Source organism: Cotesia typhae, unplaced genomic scaffold (genome assembly GCF_013202065.1).
Source record: "Cotesia typhae breed Kobodo isofemale line unplaced genomic scaffold, CoteBio_Ctyphae scaffold_91, whole genome shotgun sequence".
Classification (NCBI taxonomy): Eukaryota; Metazoa; Arthropoda; class Insecta; order Hymenoptera; family Braconidae; genus Cotesia; species Cotesia typhae.
Genome location: NW_027423781.1, coordinates 1,679,823 through 1,705,647, shown reverse-complemented (window position 1 = coordinate 1,705,647; position 25,825 = coordinate 1,679,823). Strand labels below are relative to the sequence as shown.

The 25,825-nt window shown below is 25.7% G+C and overlaps 4 protein-coding genes across 8 annotated transcripts in view; 1 reads left to right on the top strand and 3 right to left on the bottom strand.

Moving 5' to 3' along the window:
- The window catches only part of Phcl-1 (pH-sensitive chloride channel 1), a 75,970-nt gene extending 73,596 nt beyond the window's left edge, over window positions 1-2,374 (bottom strand). The window contains exon 1 of the mRNA XM_074258420.1: window positions 1,408-2,374. The gene's annotated coding sequence lies outside the window, so the exon portion shown is untranslated. The remainder of the gene's footprint in view (window positions 1-1,407) is intronic.
- A 349-nt stretch (window positions 2,375-2,723) lies between these two features.
- Window positions 2,724-6,053, top strand: LOC141537429 (trypsin-4). 3 transcript variants are annotated; one of them, XM_074258423.1, is made up of 6 exons: window positions 2,724-3,070; window positions 4,185-4,279; window positions 4,358-4,446; window positions 4,600-4,849; window positions 5,656-5,811; window positions 5,904-6,053. In XM_074258423.1, exons 1-6 carry the CDS (start codon window positions 3,034-3,036, stop codon window positions 6,051-6,053), a joined length of 777 nt encoding a protein of 258 aa, XP_074114524.1. In that variant the 5' UTR covers window positions 2,724-3,033. The 3 variants fall into 3 exon arrangements, with proteins under 3 accessions (XP_074114524.1, XP_074114525.1, XP_074114523.1); XM_074258424.1 differs by lacking the exon at window positions 2,724-3,070 and adding an exon at window positions 3,143-3,183; XM_074258422.1 differs by lacking the exon at window positions 2,724-3,070 and having other exon boundaries at window positions 3,484-4,279.
- Window positions 6,054-6,069: 16 nt separating this feature from the next.
- Window positions 6,070-9,292, bottom strand: LOC141537428 (uncharacterized). Its single transcript, XM_074258421.1, is given in 7 exon segments — window positions 6,070-6,351; window positions 6,666-6,948; window positions 7,727-7,930; window positions 8,007-8,146; window positions 8,309-8,450; window positions 8,894-8,950; window positions 8,952-9,292. Coding segments are annotated over 7 exon segments (1,248 nt in total). The 5' UTR covers window positions 9,092-9,292.
- Window positions 9,293-10,977: 1,685 nt separating this feature from the next.
- Slik (Sterile20-like kinase) lies at window positions 10,978-25,825 on the bottom strand. Of its 3 annotated transcripts, none has more exons than XM_074258278.1 (13): window positions 25,617-25,825; window positions 23,502-23,948; window positions 22,446-22,610; window positions 22,139-22,337; window positions 21,890-22,020; window positions 21,334-21,657; window positions 19,599-19,683; window positions 19,043-19,200; window positions 18,543-18,964; window positions 16,763-17,724; window positions 14,083-15,665; window positions 12,489-12,542; window positions 11,220-11,358 (listed from the first exon to the last, which is right to left on the bottom strand). In XM_074258278.1, the coding sequence occupies exons 2-12, from the start codon at window positions 23,658-23,660 to the stop codon at window positions 12,516-12,518; spliced, it is 4,215 nt and encodes a 1,404-aa protein (XP_074114379.1). In that variant the 5' UTR covers window positions 23,661-23,948; window positions 25,617-25,825; the 3' UTR covers window positions 11,220-11,358; window positions 12,489-12,515. The 3 variants fall into 3 exon arrangements, with proteins under 3 accessions (XP_074114378.1, XP_074114379.1, XP_074114377.1); XM_074258276.1 differs by having other exon boundaries at window positions 11,264-11,358; window positions 12,489-13,223; window positions 25,617-25,822; XM_074258277.1 differs by lacking the exon at window positions 12,489-12,542 and having other exon boundaries at window positions 10,978-11,358; window positions 25,617-25,824.

Here is a 25,825-nt window from a genome sequence, read left to right as displayed (position 1 = left end):
AACAAAAGGACAAAGCACTTTAACCTCCTACCATTTGTCAAGATATCCTACTGCACTCATTCTGTACAACCATTTATTACTATCACATCTTATCCGGTTTTTAGTATTTTTGTTTCATAAAAAATTCATAGACGTAATACATTCATGTCTCTCTGTACCTGTTTTACAGCGCAATTCCCAGTAAATTGTTGTTCAATCAATAAATGTTACCTTTTTTATGTTTGATAGCTTTTAGAAAGAATATTTATGAATTTTGACCTTTTATCAACGATTTAGAGGAGAGGCGATCAAATTTGAATAATGTTATATTTTTTTTTACTATTCTACATCTTGTTTTAACAGCTGTGTGCAGAAATGAGATCGATAAAAAATTTTTAGGGGTAATTTGTGATTTTTTTTTTTATTTTTATTTGAAAAATAAAAATTACTTGTAAGATATAAATAAATAAAATTTCATTAAATAATGATTTTTGTTAAATTGCACTGTACTTTCTTAAATATTGACGTTTTTAAAGATATAAGCTCATCATGATGTTACACTCATCAAGAGCTTTCATTTGAGTACCCACATGCATTTTTTATATATTTTTCATATATACATATATATAATATATATAACATATATAATATATTTTATATAAATATATAAAATATATAAAATATATAAAAAATTGATGTGAGTACTCAAATGAAAGGTCTCAATAAGTGTAATATCATGGTGAGCTTATATTTTTTAAAATGTCAATAGTTCTCAAGATACAAGGTCATTTCTTAATTATGTATCTAGAGAAGCAGCCTAAATACTTGTCATACTAAATTAATTATTGATAAAAATGATATAAAAATGCTGATGACTTTTTATAGGGCAGAAATATCGAAGCCACACATTTTAACACTCACCAAATTTCAGAGCTGCTCATAAACTGTACCAGTAACATAAAAATATAAAAAATTAAAATTAAAAAAAATTTCCATCACTTAAAAAAAATTTTTTTTTTTTTTTAAATAAAAATAATTCAAACTAACTGAAAGACAAATAAATATTTTTAAACACAATTTAATTTTTATAATAAAACACTGATGACTTTATTTTAAGTGACGAACTTTATGTAAATAAAGTAAAATCGATTCATCAATAAATTGCGATCTACATTGAGAGGTGCGCATGCCTAAAAGAAAAATAATTTTAAAATTAAATAAAGCTTATCAATATTAAAATTCTATTCAAATTATTGATTTTTCTCTTTGATTTTTAGGTGTATTCATTTTTTTTTTCTGTATGTGCTAATTGCATAACTGATGAATACAACTTGAACCTGCGCGGTCAGAAGGATGTTAAGTATTTAAAACATACGCAAAAAAAATTATGTAATTAAAAGAAACAAAGGATTTTATTTTAAAACTTACCGCAGCTAAAAAAAAAACTTGAATCCTTATTTACACTAAAATTTGAATTTATTTTTTCACGTTATTTATTATTTAATGTTTGACATTATAAAAAATTAAAAAACATACAAATACACTTAAAAACTATTTTTTGCAATTATATAATTTTATAAACTTAAACATAATATTATTAACAATTGTCTTTATTTTTTTTTTTTATTTTTTTAAGACAGTTATAAGAAAAAATAAATATTTTCACATGCGGGAGATCCTCAAAGGTTCGCGGTAAGTGTAACACTGAGAGGGTGAATTCTCATAGCGAATCTCTACACCACCGCCACCCCACGGGCGCTCTATTCCACCTCTGTAGAATACCAGACCAATAAGTAACTAATTCGAATATCAATAATAATAAAAATCTTCGAAACCTTCAAACAATTTTATCCTGTTTATATATATTTTTTTTTTATTAAAGCTTTGCAATTTATTAATTTTTACAAGGCATGAAAATATTTTTTTAGCTGGATTTAAAAAAAAAAAAAAAATTTACACTTTTTTTTAAATTGCCTAGAAAATATTTTTTTATGATGTGTTGAGCCTTCCCTGAAATTCAGCGCGAGTAAAAAAATTTTTGGGATCAGTCAAGCTTTTTTAGAATTTTTAAAATTGTAAAAAATTGAATTTTTTTTTTTTTTTTTCGTTATGAGCTCATTTTGATGTTACACTCATCGAGACCTTTCATTTGAATACCCACATCAATTTTTCATATATTTTATATATTTATATATATCATATATATATAAATATATGAAAAATATATAAAAAATGCGTGTGGGTACTCAAATGAAAGCTCTTGATGAATGTAATATCGGGATGAGCTTATATCTTTAAAAACGTCAATAGTTAAGAAAGTACAGTACAAATTTGAGAAAAAAAAAATCGAAAATTTTTGAAAAAAAAATTTTTTTTTTTAATTTTTTGAAGTTTTTAGCCAATTGAAAAAAAATTAGTGTTGAAAATAATAGTCTTAGAGATCTGATAAAAAATTTCGGAAATTTTAAAAAAATTATCAATTTTTCTTAGCAGAAAAATAAAAATAAAATTAATATTTTTTAAAACACCAATTAGAGCAATTAAAAAATTATTTATGAAGCTATTGAAAATTATCTTTTCTAAAAAAAAAAAAAAAAAAAAAAAAAAACATTTTCATATAAGACTCGAAAAAAAATTTTCAATTTTTAGCGCCACCATTCTAATTATATTAAAAAAAAAATTAATAATTAAGAATACATTGTTATCTGTATTTTCAATACACTGATTAAATTGTCTGACAAATTATACATTGATTAAATAATAAATATAAAGGTAATAAATTATTCTTCATAGCCTATAAATTATAACGTAGCATTTAAAAAGTAAATTAATTATTACGAAATACGAAAAATAAGAATGAAATACATACATATGTTCGGTATTGATAAGACTAAGCTATTTACGTCAAACTCGTTACGTTTTTTTTTATTATCAACATTTATAAGTTTACTTTATATAATAATAGTAATTTTATTACACGTGTACTATGTAAAATATCGAAAAAATCGGCGTTAGTCAGTGAACAGTTAGTTGACAAGAACATTTCACAGAATAATGGAAAATACTTTGTTATTATGTTTGTTAATCACTCGTAAGCAATGATTTTGTTTGATAAGTATTAAATAGTTCTAGTTGTATTTATGGCTTCTTATCAGCTTAGTGATGAATAATGTGTTTGTTTATTTGAAAATTTACCAGTTATGAGTAAACAATTTAAACCGTATTAGTTTTAACGTGCCTTAAATTCCGACTGTAAATTTATTGAAAAAAAAAAAGCCATATGTTTTGTTTTTTATATTTTTGATATTTCATTTACGGATTTAAAGATTTAAATTCTAAAAAATGCATCATCGGTTTTATTTATTTATTTATTTATTTTTTTTTTTATGCAAATAATTTACTTCCGAAAAGAAAATTATCAATTAAGGCTATTTGTGGTAAATTTACAATTAATAATAATAAAAAAATGAAACAATTAATTCAAATAGCTTCATAAAAAATTTATAGACTTTTTTTCTGTTTGTTAAAAACATTATTAATGATTTAGGGCGTATAAAAAAATTTTTTTGCTCCAATCAATGTAAAAATAGTAAAAAAATTAAAATCTACGTAAGAAACCAAAAAAAAAAATTTTTTTTTGGGGCAAGATGGACCATCTCTAAAATATGATGAAAAAATATTGAAAAAATAAATTTTTGGTCAATTTTTGAGGTGGGCCATCTTGCCCCAGGTGGACCGTCTTGCCCCACCCTCCCCTATATTAAAAAAAATTTTGTTTTTGTTTTCTTCATAGATTTTCATTTTTTTTACTATTTTTATATTGATTGGAGCAAAAAAAATTTTTTTTTTGGGGCAAGATGGGCCACCTCAAAAATTGACCAAAACTGTATTTTTCCAATATTTTTTCATCATATTTTAGAGATGGTCCATCTTGCCCCAGGTGGACCGTCTTGCCCCACCCTCCCCTGTATTAAAAAAAATTTTGTTTTTGTTTTATTCATAGATTTTCATGTTTTTACTATTTTTATATTGATTGGAGCAAAAAAAATTTTTTTTATACGCTCTTTTGGTTCTACAAATTATATTTAAAAAAAAAAATCTCAACAATTCAATGCAAAGATACTTTTTTTCACTTTGTAAGAAAGATGAATGTAAATTTTTTATTTATTCTTACTTTTATGAAAACAATTTATTGTCTTTAATAGAAATCTCTGAAAGCCATTTAATCGTAGTAACTCATGAAAATGAATCAAATAGTGCTGAAAGCGATTATATTGATATAGAAATAACGCCGTTTGCGGTAAGTAATTCAACAGTAATAAAAGACACTCTTTGAAATGATATCCGCATGTATTATCGTAATAACTATTACTTTCAGTTATCTCTACGGCTAAATAATAATCATATCTGCGGCGCCACAATCATAAATTTTAAATGGGGTATCACAGCTGCTCATTGTGTTACATCGTGAGTTATAAATTTAGTAATCTTTTATTTTAACTTTCATGTTTTTTTTAAAAAGAGATTAATATCTGCAATCCTTCTTTTTCAAAGCTAAAAATTCATTCAATTTTAATATAATTGCTAACAAATAAATTTAAAAGATAATAATGATTTAAGATCGATTGCATCAGTACAAAACTACACAGTGCGAAGTGGATCAAAGTACCGAGAAACTGGCGGGTCAATTCATCAACTAACCGAAATCGTGTCTCATGAAAATTACAGCAGTTTGGATTCTGATTATGACGTAGCTGTATTTCAAGTTGAGCCGAAGTTCAAATTCAGCTCTTTATCCCAGCCAATCACACTGCCTGAAGATGATGCTGATGTTACTTGGGGAGTTGCTATTGGATGGGGAGGTTTTGATGTAAGAAAGCATCAAAAGTTTAATAAATCGAAATAAGTATGTCTCTAGTATCATATAGCGGAGGGTGGGGCAAGACGGTCCACCTGGGGTAAAATGGCCCACCTCAAAAATTGACCAAAAATTTATTTTTACAATATTTTGGAGGTGGCCCATCTTGCCCCAAAAAAAATTTTTTTTTTTTTGAATTTTTTGATAGTAGAAAGCCACAAAAAATAAAAATTGGCTTAGGTGGACCGTCTTGCCCCACCCTCCCCTATTAAGAGAAAAAATTAATTTTGTAAAAATGAGCAATTTTGTAATTAGAGATTACTCGTGTAAAAAAAAAAAAAAAACGACAAAATTGTCGGTTGTTTAAGATCTTAGTGACATGAACCAAAGTTATTTTAAGACTTTTTTAAGACACCAAAAAAAATTCTGAGAAGATTTTTGAAATTTGTTATAAAAATTAATTTTTAGACGATTTTACGACTTTCTAACCGCTACATTTTTGAGTACGCTTTTTTTAAATTGAATTTGAAATTTTTGAAAATTTATTATCGGACAATTTTAAGACTTTTTTAAGACTTAACTCTATTTTAATGTTCCGGGGCTCAGCGCTGTTAGCTTGTCTTAAAATAGTCTTGAAAAATTTTTTTAAAACTTTTTTAAGACTATTTAAAAAATTTTTTAAGACGATGTTTAAATTATTTTAAAACTTTTTAATTGTGAAAAAACAATAAAAAATTTGCGCTAGCATTTAAGGCATGCAATTGTTAAACTAAAAAACCAATAAGTATTGTCTAATTCGTATTTTTTAATTACACCAGGTTCAATTTGAAAATGTACTATCAGATACACTGAGGATGGTACTTTTGCCAAAAGTCAATTGGGACGAATGCGTAGCCGATTATATAAATATTTTTACAGTTACCCCTCGGCAACTGTGTTACGGTTTCAAGGAAGGTGGTCGAGATACATGCAAGGTAATCTAATAGATTTTTTCTTCATAAAAAAATTTAATTTATCTTTAAAAAAAATTTTAATTATTTAAAAAAATTTTTTTTAATTTTAAAAGGGAGATTCCGGCGGTCCATTATTCAATCGAGATAAAATTCTAATTGGAATCACATCCTGGGGGGACGATTGTGCGCAATCAAATTCCCCGGGAATTTATACTGATGTTCAGCTCATCAAAGATTGGATAAATTTGCATACGAAAGATTAAAAAATTTGTACAAAAATTAAATGGAAATTTTGACTGTTTGATCATCTATGATTTCTATTTTTGAATATTTGTATCGCAATAAATTTTCTATTCTCTTGATAGACCACTCCGAAAATCCAATTTCGTAGAATTTTGGAAGTCTGTCAATTCCAGCGGCGTCCGCTAAATCATCGTTGTATTTCCACTGAAGAGCTTCCAGAGCGTGAGCTTTTTTGGTTTTAAGCTTCGAATTTTCTGTCATATTTTCTAGAGGCGGCAATGTAACTTGTCCTTTTAAAAGCTGTAAGAAATATTGAACCTGCAAAGAAAAAATAAAAAAAATGATTTTTATAATAATTTATTATTTACAAAAAATTATTTTCCAATTTAAAATAATTATACTACTAGAATTTAAATTTGCGCGCGCTTCGACTGTAGAGTTTGCATATATTTTCATGCTTATGATATATTCAACCAATCACGTTACGAATAGTTTGCTTACATGATATATTTTCATATTTATCATCTAAATTATAAAAGTGGTTTAAATTATGTTATATTTATAAAGAATAATTGTTAAATTTGAAGGTATGAATGTGGAAAAATTTTATTGTTAAATAATTTAGTTATTACCTGAATATGAAACATTGGAAAAAGTATGACTTTAAATGGAATCCCCACAAAAGCCATTTTTGGATGTTTGATGTTAATTAAATGATTAAAGAACGTATTAACATGATCATTATCAACTTTTATATCACAAGTTTCATCCAAAAATCGAAAGAAGTTATACCCCGTACAATAGAGCAAATCATCGGCAACAACAGTTGTGGCATCTGTTAAATGAAATTCATTGCCATTGACAAACTTTACTCTTGTAATTTCAGTCATATTTTTTGGTAAAGCGCTTGAAATTCTGAAAATAAGTCGGTGGTTACTAGCCTGATAGAGAAATCTAATAAAAAATTATTTAAAAAATTTTAAACAATTTATTAAATTTATTTTATATTAAACTAAAGAAAAAAAAATTATAATAGGGGAGGGTGGGGCAAGATGGCCCATCTCAAAAATTGACGAAAAATTTATTTTTCCAATATTTCGGAAGCGGCCCATCTTGCCCCCAAAAAAAATTTTTTTTTGCTCCAATCAATATAAAAATAGTAAAAACATGAAAATCTATGAAGAAAACAAAAACAAAATTTTTTTTAATATAGGGGAGGGTGGGGCATGACGGTCCACATGGGGCAAGATGGCCCATCTCAAAAATTGACCAAAAACTTATTTTTCCAACATTTTTTCATCATATTTTGGAGGTGGCCCATCTTGCCCCAAAAAAAAATTTTTTTTTTAAACTTTCGAAAAATTCCGGTGAATTGAGTTAAAGTTGGACGAGAGTAAATCCACTTGATAGTAGAAAGCCACAAAAAATAAAAACTGGCTTAGGTGGGCCGTCTTGCCCCACTCTCCCCTAATTTAAAAAATCTCTAAATATAAATAAAAATTCCCTTTGTAATTTTTAAACAAATAAATAGTTTTTCCATTTTTATGTAATAAAAAAAGTAAAGAATTTTGTGAAAAAAAAATTACAGAAAAAATGATATTGGTTAAAAATTAAAAAGCGCGCGTGGCGCGCAATTTAAATTTCTAGTGTAATATTTAAATTTAAAAAATTTCTTAAATTTTTTTTTTATTACCGAGGGCCATTGTGGCTCAAATAAACATGAATTGCAAATCCAGTGATTTCAATACCAATATCAATACCAGATGGACCAGCTCCCAGAATAATAACGGTTTTTCCAGAATATTTATCGGGGCTTCGATAATCATGACTGTGCATCACATCTCCTGAAAATGTTTCTATACCCGAAATTTTCGGAATTTTGGGCTCCGAATAATGTCTGTGACAAAAAATCAAAAATAATTACGAGTGTTTGTGAAAAGTAAATTTATTTAAAGAATATTTTCACCTCTCACCCATTACAAACTAAAACGGCATCGAAATTATTCTCTTTGACCAGATCAGTTTTTAAATTTTTTATTGTTACCTTCCATTCTGTTTTGCGCCAATCTTCGTCTTTTAAAATCGGTTCAACGTTTATGATCTTCATATTAAACTATTAATAATTTAATAAAATAATTTTTAAATAAATAAAATAACACAATTGTTAAATTCGCGAGATAAAAATGTGAAAACAATTAAAAGAATTAGAAAAATATTGTCTCCAGGATTTCAGGAGTAATATTTACGAAACTTAATTAGTAAAATTAATAATAACCTGAATGAATTGATAAAGGTTGAAATGTTCAGCATAATCTAGCAAATATTTCAAAACTTGCTCATGAGTTCCACAACTGGGTTCAGTTTGGTCCATGCGTTGAAAGTCCGGAAAATTCATCAGTTGTAGAGGCAAATTAATTCTAATGCATCAAACAAAAACTTTTTTAAAAATTTCAAGTTTCAAAAATTTCAAAAATTTTAATTTTAAATTATTATTATTATTATTATTATTATTATTCGGGAGAATAAAAAAACAACTAAAGTATACTATAGTTAATTTATTTAAATTAAATAAAATTCAAAGCAAAAAAAAACATGAACTAAATGATTTTAATAGACAAAATTTATTTTAGCGGGAAAAATAAAAATTCAAAATAATTTTTTTTTTTAATGTCTGTAATATTTTATATTTTTTGAAGTTGAGGTAAAATTATTACATTTTTGTACTTGCCATTAGGCTTATTATATTAGCTTGGCATATAAATTAAATAAATAAAATAAAAAAAATTTTTTTCAGTATTAATTTTTTTAATATAATAAACTTCTCATATTAAAAATTAAAAATTAATTTCATTAATATTACCTGAGATTTTTATACATACTGGAATGTATAGGATGACCAAGATCCGCTTGAGTTTTTTACTTCCGACTGTTCAAATACCGCGGGTTCAAAAGAAATCAGGTCGTTTGAAAAATGCCGGATTGCACACAAACCAGCTGCTTCGGCACCAATAACACAAACTTTTATTTTTTTTCCTTTCATTCGTCTCAATATCTCCATTCATTTTTAGTTTTTTATTTTTTTCGCAAACTAAAAAAAAATATTTCATCAGGCAAAAAAAAATTTTCGCACTACTTTGCTGAAAACTCAAGAGCTTGTCTCTTTATTGTTGCCTCGAAAACATATATAATAACACATATAATACGCCCAAAGCCGAGTTTAGTTATATACCTTGCTGTAAAGCCACCAGAAGTCACACGTACCACACAATATTTAAAAATTAAAGATAAGATTATTGATATAATTATTTTTATATTAAAATTTTTTTTAAGTAAGGGAAGAATTTAATAAAAATTTTTATAAACAATTTATTTAAGTTTTTATATAATATTAATTTTTTAATTAATATTTATTTTTATTATAAGTAAATAATTAAATTATTACATTTTTTATTTTATTATTTAATTATAATACTAAAATTAGCCGACCTTTTTAATTTTTTAATTATTTTTCTTTAATTCAATTTTAATAAAAAAAATTTTTTTTTAAATTGCATGTGTAATTTTTAAAATTTTTTTCTTTTAATTTTTTAAAAAATAATTTTTCAATAAAATAAATTATTAAAATTTTGAAAAGTACGTAATAAAAATCAAAGATTATTATTATTATTATTATTATTATTAATTCAGATTATACTGGGTGATATCTGGATTATACTCATTGTAATCTAGATTATACAAGCTACTATCTAAAAAAAATTTTTCTCGCAAAAAATTTCCTAATAAAAATCTATTAAAATTGAATTCGTATTTTTTCGATTATATTTATATTAATTAAAATTTTATTTAATATAAAAACAATTTTAGTCTTCAAAATTTGTAAGGAAATAAAAATAAAATCCGTTTTATATTAAGATGTTTCTTTGAAAAAAAATTAAAAAAAAATCAACTTGATGTTATGAAAAAAAATAATTTGTTAATGAAGTAATTTTAAAACAAAAGATATATTACATATTTTATAATAATTAAAAAATAATAAATTAATACTAAATTATATTAATGATTGAAGGATTATTTCCATGATAGTAAAAGCAATTAAATTAAATAATAATTATAAGACTTAAAATTTTTTTATCATTAATTGTTTTAATAACATTTGGAGATTAAAAAGACGGCTACAAAACCACTTCCTGTTATAGAAAAATACTTAACAAAAAAAAATTAAAAAAAAAAAAGGAACCTTATTTTTTAATAGATTAATAAAAAAAAATTATTTGAAGAACTTAAATTAACAATATATTTACAAAAAATTTATTCCCATATATTTAATAATTTTAGAGAATAGATCCTACAATTTTATATACTGAAAATATGTAATAATGGATTATTTAAAAACATTCACACTCACTTTATTATAATCACTTTTTGTCTTTTTTTTTTTTTTTTTTTTTTTAGTCCCATACACGTATACAGCAAATATATTTCTAAGAAGAAAATATAATAATGCATTTGAATCATTCACACGAATATAGCGTTAGTAATCGATTTATTAATGAATTATTAAACAACTTTAAATTGTTTATTAATTATTAAAATAGACAATAAATATTAATATATTTATCTATTGAATTATTATAATAATTAAATTGTAAATGCTCAACTATTTTTTTTGGAATTTAATACCGTACAAAAAATCAATAATCGAACATTATTTTTAGACAGTTAAAATTATTAAATGAATTCGTTGTTACGAATTCTTATAATTATAATTTTTGATACAAAAAAAATATTCAGGCGGAATATTTTGAATATTTTTTTTGTACCCTAACTTACTTTCGATTTTAAAAATTCAAAAAACATTATATATTTACAATTTTTCTTATTTCAACAACTATTAACTGCAAAGTCTTATTAAATTCTTAATTAACATATATTATAAAAATAATATTAGGAAGAACAATTTTTTATTATTTAATTTCATACCAAAATAATAATCAACTTGGTGAATAAAATAAAAAAAAATAATAAATAAAATAAATCAAAAGGCTAACCACTGGATAATGGAAGAACAATGTGATTATAATGCCATTTATAATATTTATAATTAATTTTTTTGGTGAGTGATTTCATAATAAAAGTGTATGTGTATTTTTTTTTTTTTTTTTTTTTTTTTCAACCCTCGCTTACGGAAGACAGTGAACTTCGCGTTGAACCTGCTGTATGGTGAGTTAAATCCGGAAGATCTGACGGTAGGCATAATGGAGTTGCATTTGGACCGAATATTGCTTCTTGTTCTTCCAATTGTAGTACAAATATTTCTTCCAATCTCTGAAAAATTTTTTATCAATTAATATTTTGTAAATTTAATTTTTTTAATTTTTTGTGGATTTATGCACGAGTCAGAAGTTATACTTCTTTGGCGTAAGAAAAAAAAATTTTTAAATTGTCGAAAAAATTTTGAAATTGTTTGAAAAAATTTTTTTTCGGAAAATCGACGTAGTTATGCTTGAAACGGGCAGAAATGCAAAAAAAAAAATTTTTTTTTGGGGGGGGGGGGGCAAAATGGGCCACCTCAAAAATATGATGAAAAAATATTGGAAAAATACATTTTTGGTCAATTTTTGAGGTGGGCCATCTTGCCCCAGGTGGGCCGTCTTGCCCCACCCACCCCTATATTAAAAAAAATACACCCGGAGTACCTACTGAGGGCCATAAGGGCGTACAAAAAAATTTTTTTTTGGAAAAAAACGTATTTTTACTTTAAAGGGAAACACCGCTGAGGATCAAAAAAAAAAAGAGGTGATTTTTGGGAATTTTTTTTACAAGGAAAAATAAATTTATTTGGGGATCAAATTTTTTTTATTTTATTAAGGGAACATTAAAGATTATTACCCTAAATTTTTATTACAAAAAATTTTTATTTTTATTTTATTTTTAAAATAAAAATTTTTCTCTAAAAAATTTAAAATTGTGCTCTATGAGATTGTTGATAACTTTGTGATGATTAAATATTTTTTAATAAAAAATTTAGGGTAATAATCTTTAATGCACCCTTAATAAAATAAAAAAAAACCCGATCTCAAAATTTCGTTATTTTTCCTGTCAAAAAAATTCCCAAAAATCACCTTTTTTTTTTTCATCATCACAGTGGTGTGTTCTCTTTTAATTAAATGCACAGAAATGATAAAAAAAATTTTTTTTTAATTTGAAATTAATTTTGATAAAAATTTTTTGAAATTTAAAATTTGTGATAATTTTTTTATTTAATTAAAAAAATTTTTCATCATTTTTATAAATTTGAAAAGTACATTGTTTCCCAAAAAAAAATTTTTGTTGTACCAAAAGAAGTATAACTCTATTAATTAAAAAAATTTTCCAACTGTAGACTTAAAAAAATTTTTTTTGTGGATCAGAGATAAAAAATTTTGTATACAAATTTTGAAAATAATATAACTAACCTTCTATATAATAAATTAAAAATTCACTTATTTGCCAATTCCGTTGTTTTTGCTCTATTCATATTTCAAAAGGAATTTTTTTTAAATACAACAAAAATGACTAAATATTTTCCCAAAACAAAAACACAAAAAATAAGCATGAAAACTATGACATAAAATAAATCTAAATTTTTTTCTGCTTTAAATAAAATTGATTAAATTGCAATATTCCCCTCTAATCCACAAGCGACTTTTCTAACAAAATCTAAACGAAGAAAAACCCATTTTTTGCGAGACATTGATCACACTAAATAACTTAAACTAATAACAATAATAATCTATACATATATGTTTAAATATTTGACAATAAAATAAATTTATAAAGCACAACAAATATTAGAATAAGCAAAAAGGAAAAAAAGCAGATAATATTAAGACGCAGGACATAATAAGCCATTTAATAGATAAGGATTATTTGCGAGATGGCGGGAAGACAACACTGGAAGGTCTGGACAGTGTTCCAGCTATGGAATTAGTTTCTGAGCCATTTCTGAGTGTTACTCTTGGGATACTGATAGGAGTCGGTGAATTAGGAGAGGAGCGTGTAAGTTTTGGGGACAGTTTCCAGATGTCTGTTGTTGACATCGTTCTCTGTGTAAGAGTATCAAGAGAAATGCGGGAATGCCACGACGATAGGTAATCTTTGTAACGTAACTCCCATGCTTCTACTTCATTTGCCAGTTCCGCCTCTAAATTCTACAACAGGTTAATTATTTAATTAACTTATTTATCGGGTTTATTTTAAGGTAGTTTAGTATCTGCAAACCATTTTGTTTCAGGAATTTTAGGAATTTTTTTTTTTTACGTGCATTAGAGTATAGATTTATCTATAAAATTCCAACATATCGCCTTTCAGACGCTATAAGGACATATAAAAAAAAATTTTTTTTTGGGAATCAACGTATTTTTATCTGAAACGTCGAGAAATTCAAAAAAAAATTTTTTTGGACTTAGAAAAAAATAAGATTTTTATTATGGCATCAGTAACGCGATTTGAGACTAGAAAAAATTGCTAAAAAATATAGAATAGCCTAGGTCTTAAATGAATTTAAAAATAAAAATAATACAAAACAAAATAATAATAAAATGATTAAAATAGTAAAAATAATTATTGTTAATATAAATTTAATTGTAATAAAAGATCTGTCAATAATCGGCTGTTTGAATTTTTGGCGCTGTCAATAATACATAAATTCGACCTGTTGGTTTTAAGTTGATATAATAATAATTAAATTTATTGCAATTAAAGTTAATTAATTAAATTACATAAGTAAAAACAATGATTGAGGTATCCTATAAAAAAAAAAAGTTGACAATATTAATTTTAAACACGATAAAAAAAATTTAAATATTCATGATGACTCTTATAGTGTCAATGGGGGTTTTTATTTTAAACAAAAAAAAAATAATTTTTTTTTTGCGCTACCCTAATGTAAGATTTGGCTACCAAACTACCTTAAAGTCTCTGATAATCCTCTAGCACTCTATTAAAAAACTGAATTAATAATAAAATAAATAAAAATAAAGAAGAAATAAATGGACATATTTATATTACCTGCTTTCGAGGTTTCAACAGAGCTTTCCACTCCCTGAGCTCTTTAGTATAAGTTTCCTCCTGCTCTTTAAGTTTCATTGTTTCATGCTCCATCAGCATCTTCCTTTTCTCATTTTGCAACTGCTCAAGCTCTTTAATAGTAGCATCACTTTGGGCTCGCATTTCTTCCAACTGCCTCGCGTGTTTAAGCTCAAATCTCTGCTGTTCAGCGCGATACCGTTTTTTCTCATTTTCTTGAAATTTTTTAAGTTTTTCTCTCTCGGCATCTGGATCAGGAGTGAGAGTAGTAGAAATAGAAATTCTCATAGATTCTCTGAACATCATTTCCCTGGCTTTCATTTCATTACGAATTCTCTTGGGTAAATTTCTCCGTTCAACCGTTTGTCGTTTAATCAATTCTTCTTCTTTCCTTAAATTCATCCGTTTCATCTGTTCCAACTCTTTATCGTGCCTAATAAGCATTTGATGTCGTTGTAAAAAAAATATATCTTTGAGTTGTTTTTTTAACAATTGCTGTTTTTCATGAATCTGCCGTTCCTCTAATTCCCAAATAGCAGACTCACGAGCGCGCATAAGTTGTTGCTTTTGTTGTAAAAATTGCCGTTCCATTAACGCTATTTTTTCACGATGAGAATCAGATAATCTTCTCAATGTACTATCATGATTTTCATGCAATTTTTCAACATAAATTTTTTCCCTTTCTTCATGCTCAGCTTCTAATTTTTCTTTTTTAGCTTTAAATGCATTCTTTCGTTTTTCCTTTGGCATTAAATCAACCTCTTGTTTCAAAAGTCTCAGCTCTTGCTTTAAGCCCTCACGGAATTGTTTCAATTCTCGATCCTGCTCACCGCGAATTTTCCGGGAAGATAAACGTAAATCCGCCTCCTGTTGAGCCTCAGCCCGTTCAATTTGCTGTCGCTGATTTTTAGCCAAACTTTCCAAGTCAGTATCTGCATTGCGCTCCAACATTTGTCTCTCTTGCTCGAATTTTCTCTCCTGCTGGTCTTTTGTAAATTGAGCTTTTTGCGTCAAATCTTGGAACTGCTTTTGTTCCATTTTTTGGAGCATTTTAAGCTCTCTCAATTCTTGCTTACGGAATATTTGATCGTCATACACACGTCCATTTTCGTCATCACCATAAATTACCTTAGAAGTTGTTGTTGTGACAACAATACCGTCAATTTCAAATTTACGCGTTCTCTTTCGTGTTTTCTTCTTTAAATTCATCAATTGTATGTCTTCTTTCGTTCTAGTACGTGTCACCTCTCTGGTGTACTCAGGCTTACGTCTCAGCACAACCGTGTCAACTTCTTCCGATTGACGAGATTCTAAGTGATTTTCTTTATTAGACCCACGACTGTCTTGACTAATTGTCGTTGAAATAGACTCTGCATCCGAACGATCGATACTTTTATTAGGAGTATGAGACCGGGTTGAACTCGAGTCACTGTGAGATCTCGAGCCGTCGTAACATTCTGATGAGATTCGTTTTGTTTTTAATTCTTTTGGTTTGTTGGAAATACCATTCATTTTCTTCAAATTATCATTTACTTCATCAACATCCGAAGACTCCACGGTGGTACCTAAAATAATTATTTGAAAAAAATAAACTGTAATAAATATTATATATTTATCATTTAAAATTAAAAATTCTAAATTTTTGGGTTTAAAATTTTTTTGTTTTAGAGCCAAAAGGCCATAAACAAGAAAAATTTTTTCTATTCACTTTTGTTACAGATCTGAATTTTATAAAAATGTTTAATAAGGGGTAATAAAGCCTAAGTGATAGAAATGCTATTTAAAATAACCGCTTCAACTAAAGACTTCTAAAAGTAGAAGCGTCTAGCATAGAAATGTCGCTACAAGTTTATAGAGTCCCGACACAACGTTCCATTGTCTTCTATATTTCATCATCCTAAATATACTAAAGTAGCACAGAACAATTCCTAAAAAACGATTTCAGTAAATGCTAAACATTTTTTATAATTTAATATTTAATAATTTAAAATCATTGTTATCATTTTTATCAACATCTTAAAAAGTATTGTTGCTCAATTTAAATGATAATACCAATTTTATCAAGTATAGTATAACTATTTCCAGTATGTATAACCCTACCGGGGCCTTATTACCCTACCGTAGTAAAAAAATAACGCTTATTAGCAAGGTTTTTCAAAAAATTTAATTTTGTGTTTGTTTATAGTGAAAATTACACCATTACTCGATTATATTTTATGGCTAATGTATTAATTTAAAAATTAATAATACATTGCAATAATTAAATGGAATATTTTGGATTTTTTTAAAAATCTCCCTTAACTAGGCCTTATTACCCTTAGCTAGCTTATATTTTATTAGTTCAACAACTCCTTTCGGAGTGTTCAACTACTGCGGCTTTTCAGAACTACGGCTTGTTCAACTACTACTCCTTTGATAGTCTATCTTAAGATAAACATTAAATAATCTTTGTTATTTTTCGGTTTAATAAATTCAAAATTATTTCCCTGATTATATTTTCCTGAAAATCATTAATTTGAACTAATAATTATTACCTGTTTATAATGAATTAATTTAAAAATTAATGATACATTGCAATAATTAAATGCAATATTTTTGATTTTTTTCAAAATTTCCCTTAACACACTTATTTTTGATATTAATATTTTATGATTTAAATTACCGTAAGCTGGTCCAGATTTAATAACGTTCTTAATTCCAACGATCGATGAGTCTTTAACCTGTTCTTTTTCATCGCCAACAGTCACCACAGATACGTGACTAGTATCCTGGAGTTCATCGACAATCGGGCTAACAATTACCACCTCAGATTCATCCAATTTTTTTCCAATTTGCTTGGACACTTCTGTAACAACAATCGGCTGCTCTTGAGGCGTATATTCCAGTGAATCAAGGCTTGTAAAGCCATCGTCGTCGGTTGAGCTTTCGTTTACTTGAGTTTTGTTTGTTTCATTGGCGACAATCACCACTTCTGATGACGGAGGTCGCAAAGGTGGAGGCGTAGACGTTGCGTCTATCAAAACCGGTGGGTGAGTCGTTACAACAGTCACTTGACTTATGTTAGATGCTAAGCTATTAGATAAATCTGGAGATTCAGATGTTATCCGGACAGTCGTCGATGATGATGATGATGATGATGATGATGATGATCTAACGTCCAGGTCTAGAGATTTTCCTGTTATAACTACTACGTCACCGCTGTCTCTTCTCGAGGTGCTCCGGTTCCCGACATTGCGGTTTGGAGTTGACGTTATTACGGAAACAAGATTTGAGTCACGATTCGATCTGTCGACTGTTGATAAATCACGCTCTTGAGAAAATGGACTCGGGAATTCAGGAGCGAATTTACTGTCCGAAGAATCTAATCTTGAGGAATCAATACTACGGCTCTTTGTTAATTCTGCCTTTGGAGGCTGCTCATAGTCTGTTTTTATATTTTCTACAGAACTTGCTTTTGCATTTTTGTCGATTACGATCGGAGGTTGGTACTTGTCTGATACCATTGAAATACGCTTTTCTAAAACTGCTGTCAGTTTTTCTTCCATTGATCGACGTTTTGCTTCCAAGTTTTTATTGCTACGTTGTTTTTCGGATTTTTGACTTTCTGGTATTTTTTCTTGAGCTCTGTTGGACAAAAAAAAATCATTTTAGTATAAATTCTAATTTTTACACCTTGCACAGTAAAAAAATGCGTCAAAAAATTTTTGTGTTCAATTTTTAACACTTTTTTGTGTTAATTTAATACAAAAAATGTTAAATATTTAACACAAAATTTTTTACTGTCTAGTTTGTTGGATTTCATTTTTTTTATCTTATTGATAATATTATTGTAAATTAAGAAATTACATGGGTTACACGTTTTCTAAAAATCGACTTTTTTTTTTTTTTTTTTTTTTTTTATTTTAGACAAGTCTTCGAGATAGAATTTACAAGGTCTTGAACGGAATTTTTTTTTTTTTTTTTTTTTTTAATTACGATTTAAAAAAAAAAATTCTGCGAAATTTTAGCCAAATTTTTAATTTTTTTTGTAAAAACCCGCCAAAAATTCAATTTTTATTTTTTTTTCTTCGCATTTTTAGATTAAAAAATTTATAAATTTATTATTTTTTTTAGAAATTTAGAATTTTCATTATTACAAATTAATTTATGTGATAAATTTTTTTTTTTTAAATTATTGCATGAGAAATTTTTGCTGAAAGATTTTGACGTGAGTAATTTTTGAGGATTAATAAAAGCGGGGAGCCAAAAAAAGAAAAATGTGTAATAAAAATATTGTTTGCCTTTTTTTTTACGGCACTTCAAAAATGACCTAAAACTCGCACCTCTATTTTTTTCTTTCATTGTATAATTGTAAAAAATTAAATTTGTTTAATTTATAAACTTAAAAGTAAAGAGCAATGGCTCTACGATAAAATTAATTTATCTATCTATAAAAATCTCACCTATTTGATTCTTCAGCAGAATCTTGTTTCGGAGTAAATAATGTTTCTGAACTCTCCTCAGTCTTAAGAACCGATTCAATTTTCTCTTTACTCTCATCTTTACAGTCATTTTTCTTGACACTAGTTTCAACTGCATCTTCAACCTCATCCGTCGTCTTTTTATCTATCGACCCTACTGAAGACACTGCGGAAATATTTAAATTATTTTCTACTGGTTTAAGTTTTTCTTGGTCCTTATTATCATCAAGTGAACATGAACGCTCATTCGCTTCCCCAGAACTCGACTTTTCGGGAACTTTAGCAGTGCACTCAGTGTCCTCGCTTTTGCTATTTTGTCGCACTGCCGGTGGAGGTGGTGCTGGTCCTTTGTCGCGAGACGAACGACGTTCACTTAATTCACACGATGCTGGAGGTTTTGGTGCCTTTGGACGAAAAAATTTTCATTAATTAAATTTTAAAATATATATAAATATTTAAATAATTATCAAAATAAATCTTACAGTTTTTTTGTCAACAGACGAAGCAATATTTTCTTTAGATTCTGCTTTACGAAGTTTTTTATTCTTTTCTTCTTTTTCACCCTCACGATTAATCTCACGTTTGTTGCTTTCTTCTTTCTTCGGCGATTCCGGCGACACAAGATTCTCCCTTTCAACAACTAAAAATAATAATAAAAAAAATAAGAACCTTTTTTTTTTTAATTGTATAATAATAATAAAAAAAAATTTTTTTTTTCTAAGTCCAAAAAAAATTTTTTATTTAGAGAAAAAATTTTTTTTGCATTTCTGCACATTTTATGAAAAAATAAGTCGGTTACCAAAAAAAAAATTTTTTATACGCCTTTATGGCTCCCGAGACCCACCTCGGAAGCCATAAGGGGGTATAAAAAATTTTTTTTTGGGAATTAACTTATTTTTATCTGAAACGTCGAGAAATTCAAAAAAAATTTTTTTTTCAAACTAAAAATTTTTTTGGACTTAGAAAAAAAAAATAGGATTTTTATTATACGCTTTTGTGGCATCAGTAACGTTTTATAAAATTTTATAAATATTTTACGTTTAATTTCGGTGTCGCTGCGCATCGACGTTGAATCATCTCCGAGTTGGTCCAACTCCAGAGGTAACTGCGACGTGCGTTGCTCCTAAAAAAAATAAGAAAAAAAAACTAAAATAAAATAAATACAATTAAAATAAAAAAATTGAAACTACTGTAAAAAGCTATCTTATAATAAAAATCCTAGACAGCCAACCGCCATCCATCGATTCCCTGGAAATTATTTAAAAACATTCACATTAAATATTTAAAATTAATTTCCATAACAATATTATAAATTGAAGAATAAATAATTATTTTTAACAATTAAAATTTTATTTTTATTCCCACTATTTAAATTATTTTTATTGTCCAATTTCTAAATTTACTACCATCTAAAAATTTTATTTCGGGTAACTATTTTAAAAATATAAAATTTTTTTACCAAAATGAAGATTGAAGTTTAAAAAAATTGAAATGGGGAAGAAGCTACTAACCTGATGACAAGAGTTTGATTGATGGGGCTGGTGAGGCCCGGGAGAGCCGCATGCACAACCAAATTTAAAAAATTATGACATTCATAAAAATATTTAAAATTATCCATTTTTGTATGCATTAAACATTGATAAAAATAATTAACTATGTTTAATTTAATCAAGTCAGGAATCTAACAATGCAGCCAATAAAAAAAATAAAATAACAGCTTATAATAAACTCTTTTTTACTAAAACATTATTCATCACATCTAATTAGGAACATTATTTTAATTTGTAAAAAATATATCATTGCTATATATTCATAATTAAAAAAAAAATTACAAGGTACAAAAATAGGATTATTAATAAATCAATCACTATTTCCAATGCAAAGAGTAACAATAAAGTAAAACGATTTTTTTAACATCGATGCTACATATTGTTGTCTCGGGAGCAGCTTACCAATCCGTTGATATTGTTCTCTGTGTTTTTTTGCCTTCTTAGCCTTCTATTATTTCGCAAGCGTGTAAAATAATTTTTATAAAAATAATTTATTCAGAAAATAACTAAAAAAAATTAATTACAAGCCTAATGCTTGTTCATTTATTTTTACATTTTTTATTTTATTAATTTTAACTTTTTACAAATTTTTTTTCTCTCCCGAATATTTTTTCCTAACATGCTAAATGTTTGAATAATTTACAAGGTTGAATGGACGTTATAAAATTTTTATTAGATAGATCTAATTAAATTTTATTTAATTTAAAAAATTTATAATAATATTTTTATGATAAAAAATTAATAATTTATTCATAAATATAATTTTATCCGAAATTTTTTTTGCTTGATCTTAAATAAAATATTTATTTTATTTTCTATGGTATATATATATATATATATTTTTTTTTTTTTATTATTAAATCAATAATTAACATCAATAATTTTTTTCTTCACTCATTTATATTTTTAATAAAAACTCAAGAGTTAATTAAAAATTAACAATAAAAAATTAAATTCTCTGGATTATGAATAAATTATTATCGTTACTATTGACAAATAATTTTTCCGAGCTATCATAACGTCCATTATTCGTGAGTACAATGATACTATAAATATTTAAACGATTGGGAGACTCAAGTTGCAAAAATGATTAATTTCTATTTTGAAATTACATATTAAAAAAAAAAAACGTGCGAGGAGTTGACATTTTAATTCCAAGGATAGCTAATTTATTATAATTATTTTTTGTAAAGAAAAAGTAAAAAAAAAAAAAAAAAACTCACTTCTGCTTCCTCATCAACAAGCTCTTCTTCAACAACATCAGCTTTATACTCCAAGAGTAGGTCCCGAATGGGCTTGGAATCAAGTGTGCGATTAATAAATGGATGCTTGAGAAGTTCATCTGCTGTTGGTCGTGTCTGAGGATCTTTTATCAATGCTTTAGCAATAAAATCATTGAACTCTTTGCTCCATTTTCCAGGCTGCTCCAGCTTTGGTGGATCGCTTTTTTGAATTTTTAAAAGTACTCGCATTGGCGACATTTCATGATTTGGTGGTTCCATTTGAGCAAATTCTATAAGTGTGATTCCAAGTGACCAAATATCGACCTAAAATTTTTATTTATTTATTTTAATTAAATACTTTATAATAAATAACGCGTTACTAATTTTTTTGCTTCGCAGAGCCAAAAGGACGTATAAAAAATTTTTTTATACACTTTTCTTGCATATCTAATTGTCATAAATATTTTTAAGTTAGTTGGAGAGAAAAAAAAATTTTTTAGGCACTCTTTTGGCTCTCTCTCTTTTTTTTTTTTTTTTTTTTTTAAATAATAATTACTTTGAAGTCATAAGGATTATCACGAAATGTTTCACATAAAACAACTTCCGGAGCCATCCAATAAGGCGTACCAATAAAAGTATCATGTTTCTGCAGCGTATGTTTATTCTTTGCGGATACACCAAAGTCAGCTAAATAATTATTTTAATAAATATTTAAATTAATATTGTACAAAAAAAAAATTTAGTTAATGGTAAATTTAACATTGTCTTGTATTTTATAGATAATTTATAAATTAAAAAATATTACCAATTTTAACACCACCAGCCATAGTCAGTAGAACATTTCCAGCTTTTAAATCTCGATGAATTATTTTCGATTTATGTAAAAAAGTAAGGCCTTTGGTCATTTGTTGACATACATAGGATACTTGGGGCTCAGTCAATGGTTTTTCTAATTCAACCATTATCGAATCAACAGCACCACCATCGCAGTACTCAATTAACATCTAAAATAAAAATAATATTTATTTAAATAAAAAATAATAAACAACAGAAAAAAAAATTAATTACTAAAATAAATAAATAAATAATTGTAAATTAAGAAAAAAATTTACCCATAATTTTCCATCGATAAAATAAGCTTCGTGTAGCTCAACAACATTGGGATGTTTACACTCTGATAAAATATCGATTTCTATCATAAAATCACTCAAATCGTCTTCGCCTTCCAGTGCACACATTTTTGCAGCAGCCAGCTGCTGCGTCTGTTTATGTTGCGCCTAAATAAAAAAATTTACATTTTATGGTAATTTATTAAAATTATTATTTTTATTTTTTTTTTTTTTGTACCAGAATAGTACATTTAATAATACTTTTATAAACGGATTATTGGGTGACACAAATATTAAACTTTAATTGAATAAATATTTGTAACATAACATAGCTTTAGTGAACGAGTACTAGATAAGGTTTCTGCAAGATATTGATCTGATAGTTAATTGGTTTGATGAACTCGAAAGAGGATTTAAAAAAGAAATTTAAATGTTGGAATAAAATTATAACATATTTTTGATTAATATTAAAAATAATACTATGGATATTTAATATGTTCATTTAAAAATGAGAAATAATTGTATTTAATTTTTTAATTACATTTTTTATGAATGACAAAGTAAATTTTTAATTATAAATCAAAAAAACTCAATTTAAAAATTTTTATAATTTTTTACACTAATTTTTTGGTATAAAATTTATTTAATTTGCAGTAATTAAGACAAATCACAATTTTGATCACTACTTGAAAATTTAAAGCTATTGGCGCTAAAATTTAAAATTAAAATTATAATTTATGTCTTGGCAAAAAATATATTTTATTTAAAAAAAAAATATTTTATTGGGTGTTTTTTATTAATTTTTTTATTTAAAATGATATACCATTTTTTTTTTTTTACTGATTGTTCGGTTTACAGTTTAGTACCTTTTTCATAAAAAAAAAAAAAAATCGCATCTATCGGCTATTTTAGAGATGTCAATTTTTAAGTTAAAAAATATATAATTGTTTTTGATTTATAATTTAAAAAACTTATAAAATTAAATTATTACTCATAATAAATGTCCAGATTTTGTATTAGAATAATTTAAAAAGTCTAATGATCTAGTTTGAAATTTACCTTGTAAACTTTACCAAAAGCACCGTCTCCGAGTTCTCCAATCATGTCCCAAAATTCAGATGGATCACAATCCATTTTAATATTATTGTACAGTTTTTTCTTTTTAGCATCATTTCCACCGAAGTGGAATGCTTTCTTCAGATTCGATAGAAAAGACATTTTTTGTTATTTTTTTTTTTTTACTTAAAAAATTCAAGTGAAAGTATGAATTAAAATAAATATAAAAAAAATGTCTCTCAGTTATTTTTCTTATTCTTGTTTTTTGTCCTTAAATAATTTTATAGTTAATTATTTTAGATCCCTGGTAGCCTCCAAGGGATCACGTTTAACACCTCCCGCATCTTGACACTTTAAATCGACAGTATTATTCAGATGAATGTCGATGTTTTCTTCAATTTAATGTCGATACTTGAAGAATCCATTCTTTTATTAAATAATTGAATTTTCCTGAAATAAATTATCGGTATTAGTTATTTAATTAAAAATTAATATTTTTAACAAAAAAGAAAGCAAAAGTACTGAAAAAATTTCCATCAGTAATTTTATTTTTAAATTTCTATTTCTTTATAGAGAAAACGGGGACATGGAACATCCGATATTCCAGCAAGAGAGACCACTGTGCCTTTACTTTTCCTATTAATTTATATCGTTTTAAATTCGAGTTATAATTAATCAATTTTCAATCGTTCATATTAATTGGGAAACTATAATTCAAGAAGTTAATTTTTTTTTTTATAAAAAAAATTTTTTTTTGTAAAAATAATTTTTTTTTGATTTGTAAAATTTTTTCAATTTTTTTTTTTTTTTTTTTGTTATGAGCAAAATATAATTTTTAATTTTTTTATTACAAGATGATTTATTTTTTAAATTATCAGATAGATAATGACACTGAAATTAAAAGACAACCGTCAATTTTTTATAAGATTATACAAAAAAAATTTCAATAAAAAAATTCTATATCTAGAAATTAAAAAAAAAAAATTGAAAACAATTATTTAATTTATTAAATCTTAAAAAATGTTTTTTAACATTCAATAAATATTTATTTGGGAGGAAAATATATTTATTAATAGTTACCAAATATTTAATAACAGTTAATAGATATTTTGTTGAGTAAATTTGTTCCACTTGCAATTTCATATTATCTAAAGATTGCTTATAAATAAAAATCATCTTTATAAATTATTTGCATTAATTAAATTACATTATAATAAATTTTATTGTAAATTACTAAATTCTATCACAGCTCATAATTATCTTTTATATTTTTAAATATTAATAACGTTGATTTATTTAATGAATCGAATTATTATCATGTATTCCCGCTGTAGGATTATAAAAAGCGTCAAAAGAAAATTGCTATTTTTGCTTTTTATTTTAAATAAATATTTAATAAATCCTATCATGTTAAAAAATTATTTATTAACAGTTAATAAAGCTTATTAAATATAAACAAATTCTTCTATTAGTGTATTGTTAAAAACTTAAATATTACTTAAAAAAAAAAAAAAAAAAAAAAGTGAAAAATATGACATTTAATGTCACAAATAAATCATATTAAATAAAATATCTAATTGGAGTAAAAATAAAAATTTCAAAAAAATTTTTCTAATTATAAATTTTTTTAATTTTAGTTTCTTGATAATTATTTACTGTTTATTTAATTATTAGTTACCTCTGAATCATATTATGAGATAAGAAATCTCATGATGACAACAGATTAAAGATTAAAACTTGTAAAAATAACAATAGAGAATTTAATAGTAAATAATAATATTGGTAAGATTAAAAAAAAAAAAATTATGATTATTTAGAGTAATAATTTAAATGGACTAATTAAACAAAATCAACTATTATTAAATTAGAGGATTAAAATCGGGCGCGTCCTCAAACAACTTCAAAAAATAGTTTCGTAGAAAATAATTAGCAACACTGAAAAATAAAAAACAAAATATATGTTTATTATTATAAATCAAAATAATAAATATCAAAAATTACATACTGTAAAAATACAAAACTAGAAAATTTTAAATTCAATTCACCAGACTATTTTTTTTTTTTTTTTTTTTTTTTTTTTTTTCCAAGTGAAAGGTTGTAAGAACTGAAATATCATACCTTATTCTTATCTAGTGAGTGTACCGTTTAATATTCACATTAGATATATCATTAAAACTTAGAGATTAACTATTTATTTATAAAGCATACACCGAAGAGAATGATGTAATTATCACTGCATGGATATTTTAATAACTACAACTTAATTAAATCACTAAAAGTGGGGTATTAAGCACATAATAAAACAAATTATAGTTGTGTCGTCTGGT

Coding starts and splice junctions, on each gene's coding strand:
- Slik (XM_074258276.1), bottom strand. CDS start 23,660: ATGTCTTTTCTATCGAATCTGAAGAAAGCATTCCACTTCGGTGGAAAT. Junction 19,684..21,333: donor TTGTTGATGAGGAAGCAGAA/GTGAGTTTTTTT, acceptor TATTTTTTTTAG/GAGCAACGCACGTCGCAGTT. Junction 15,666..16,762: donor TAAATCTGGACCAGCTTACG/GTAATTTAAATC, acceptor TAATTATTTTAG/GTACCACCGTGGAGTCTTCG.
- LOC141537429 (XM_074258422.1), top strand. CDS start 4,091: ATGCAAAGATACTTTTTTTCACTTTGTAAGAAAGATGAATGTAAATTT. Junction 4,850..5,655: donor TTGGATGGGGAGGTTTTGAT/GTAAGAAAGCAT, acceptor TAATTACACCAG/GTTCAATTTGAAAATGTACT. Junction 5,812..5,903: donor GTGGTCGAGATACATGCAAG/GTAATCTAATAG, acceptor TAATTTTAAAAG/GGAGATTCCGGCGGTCCATT.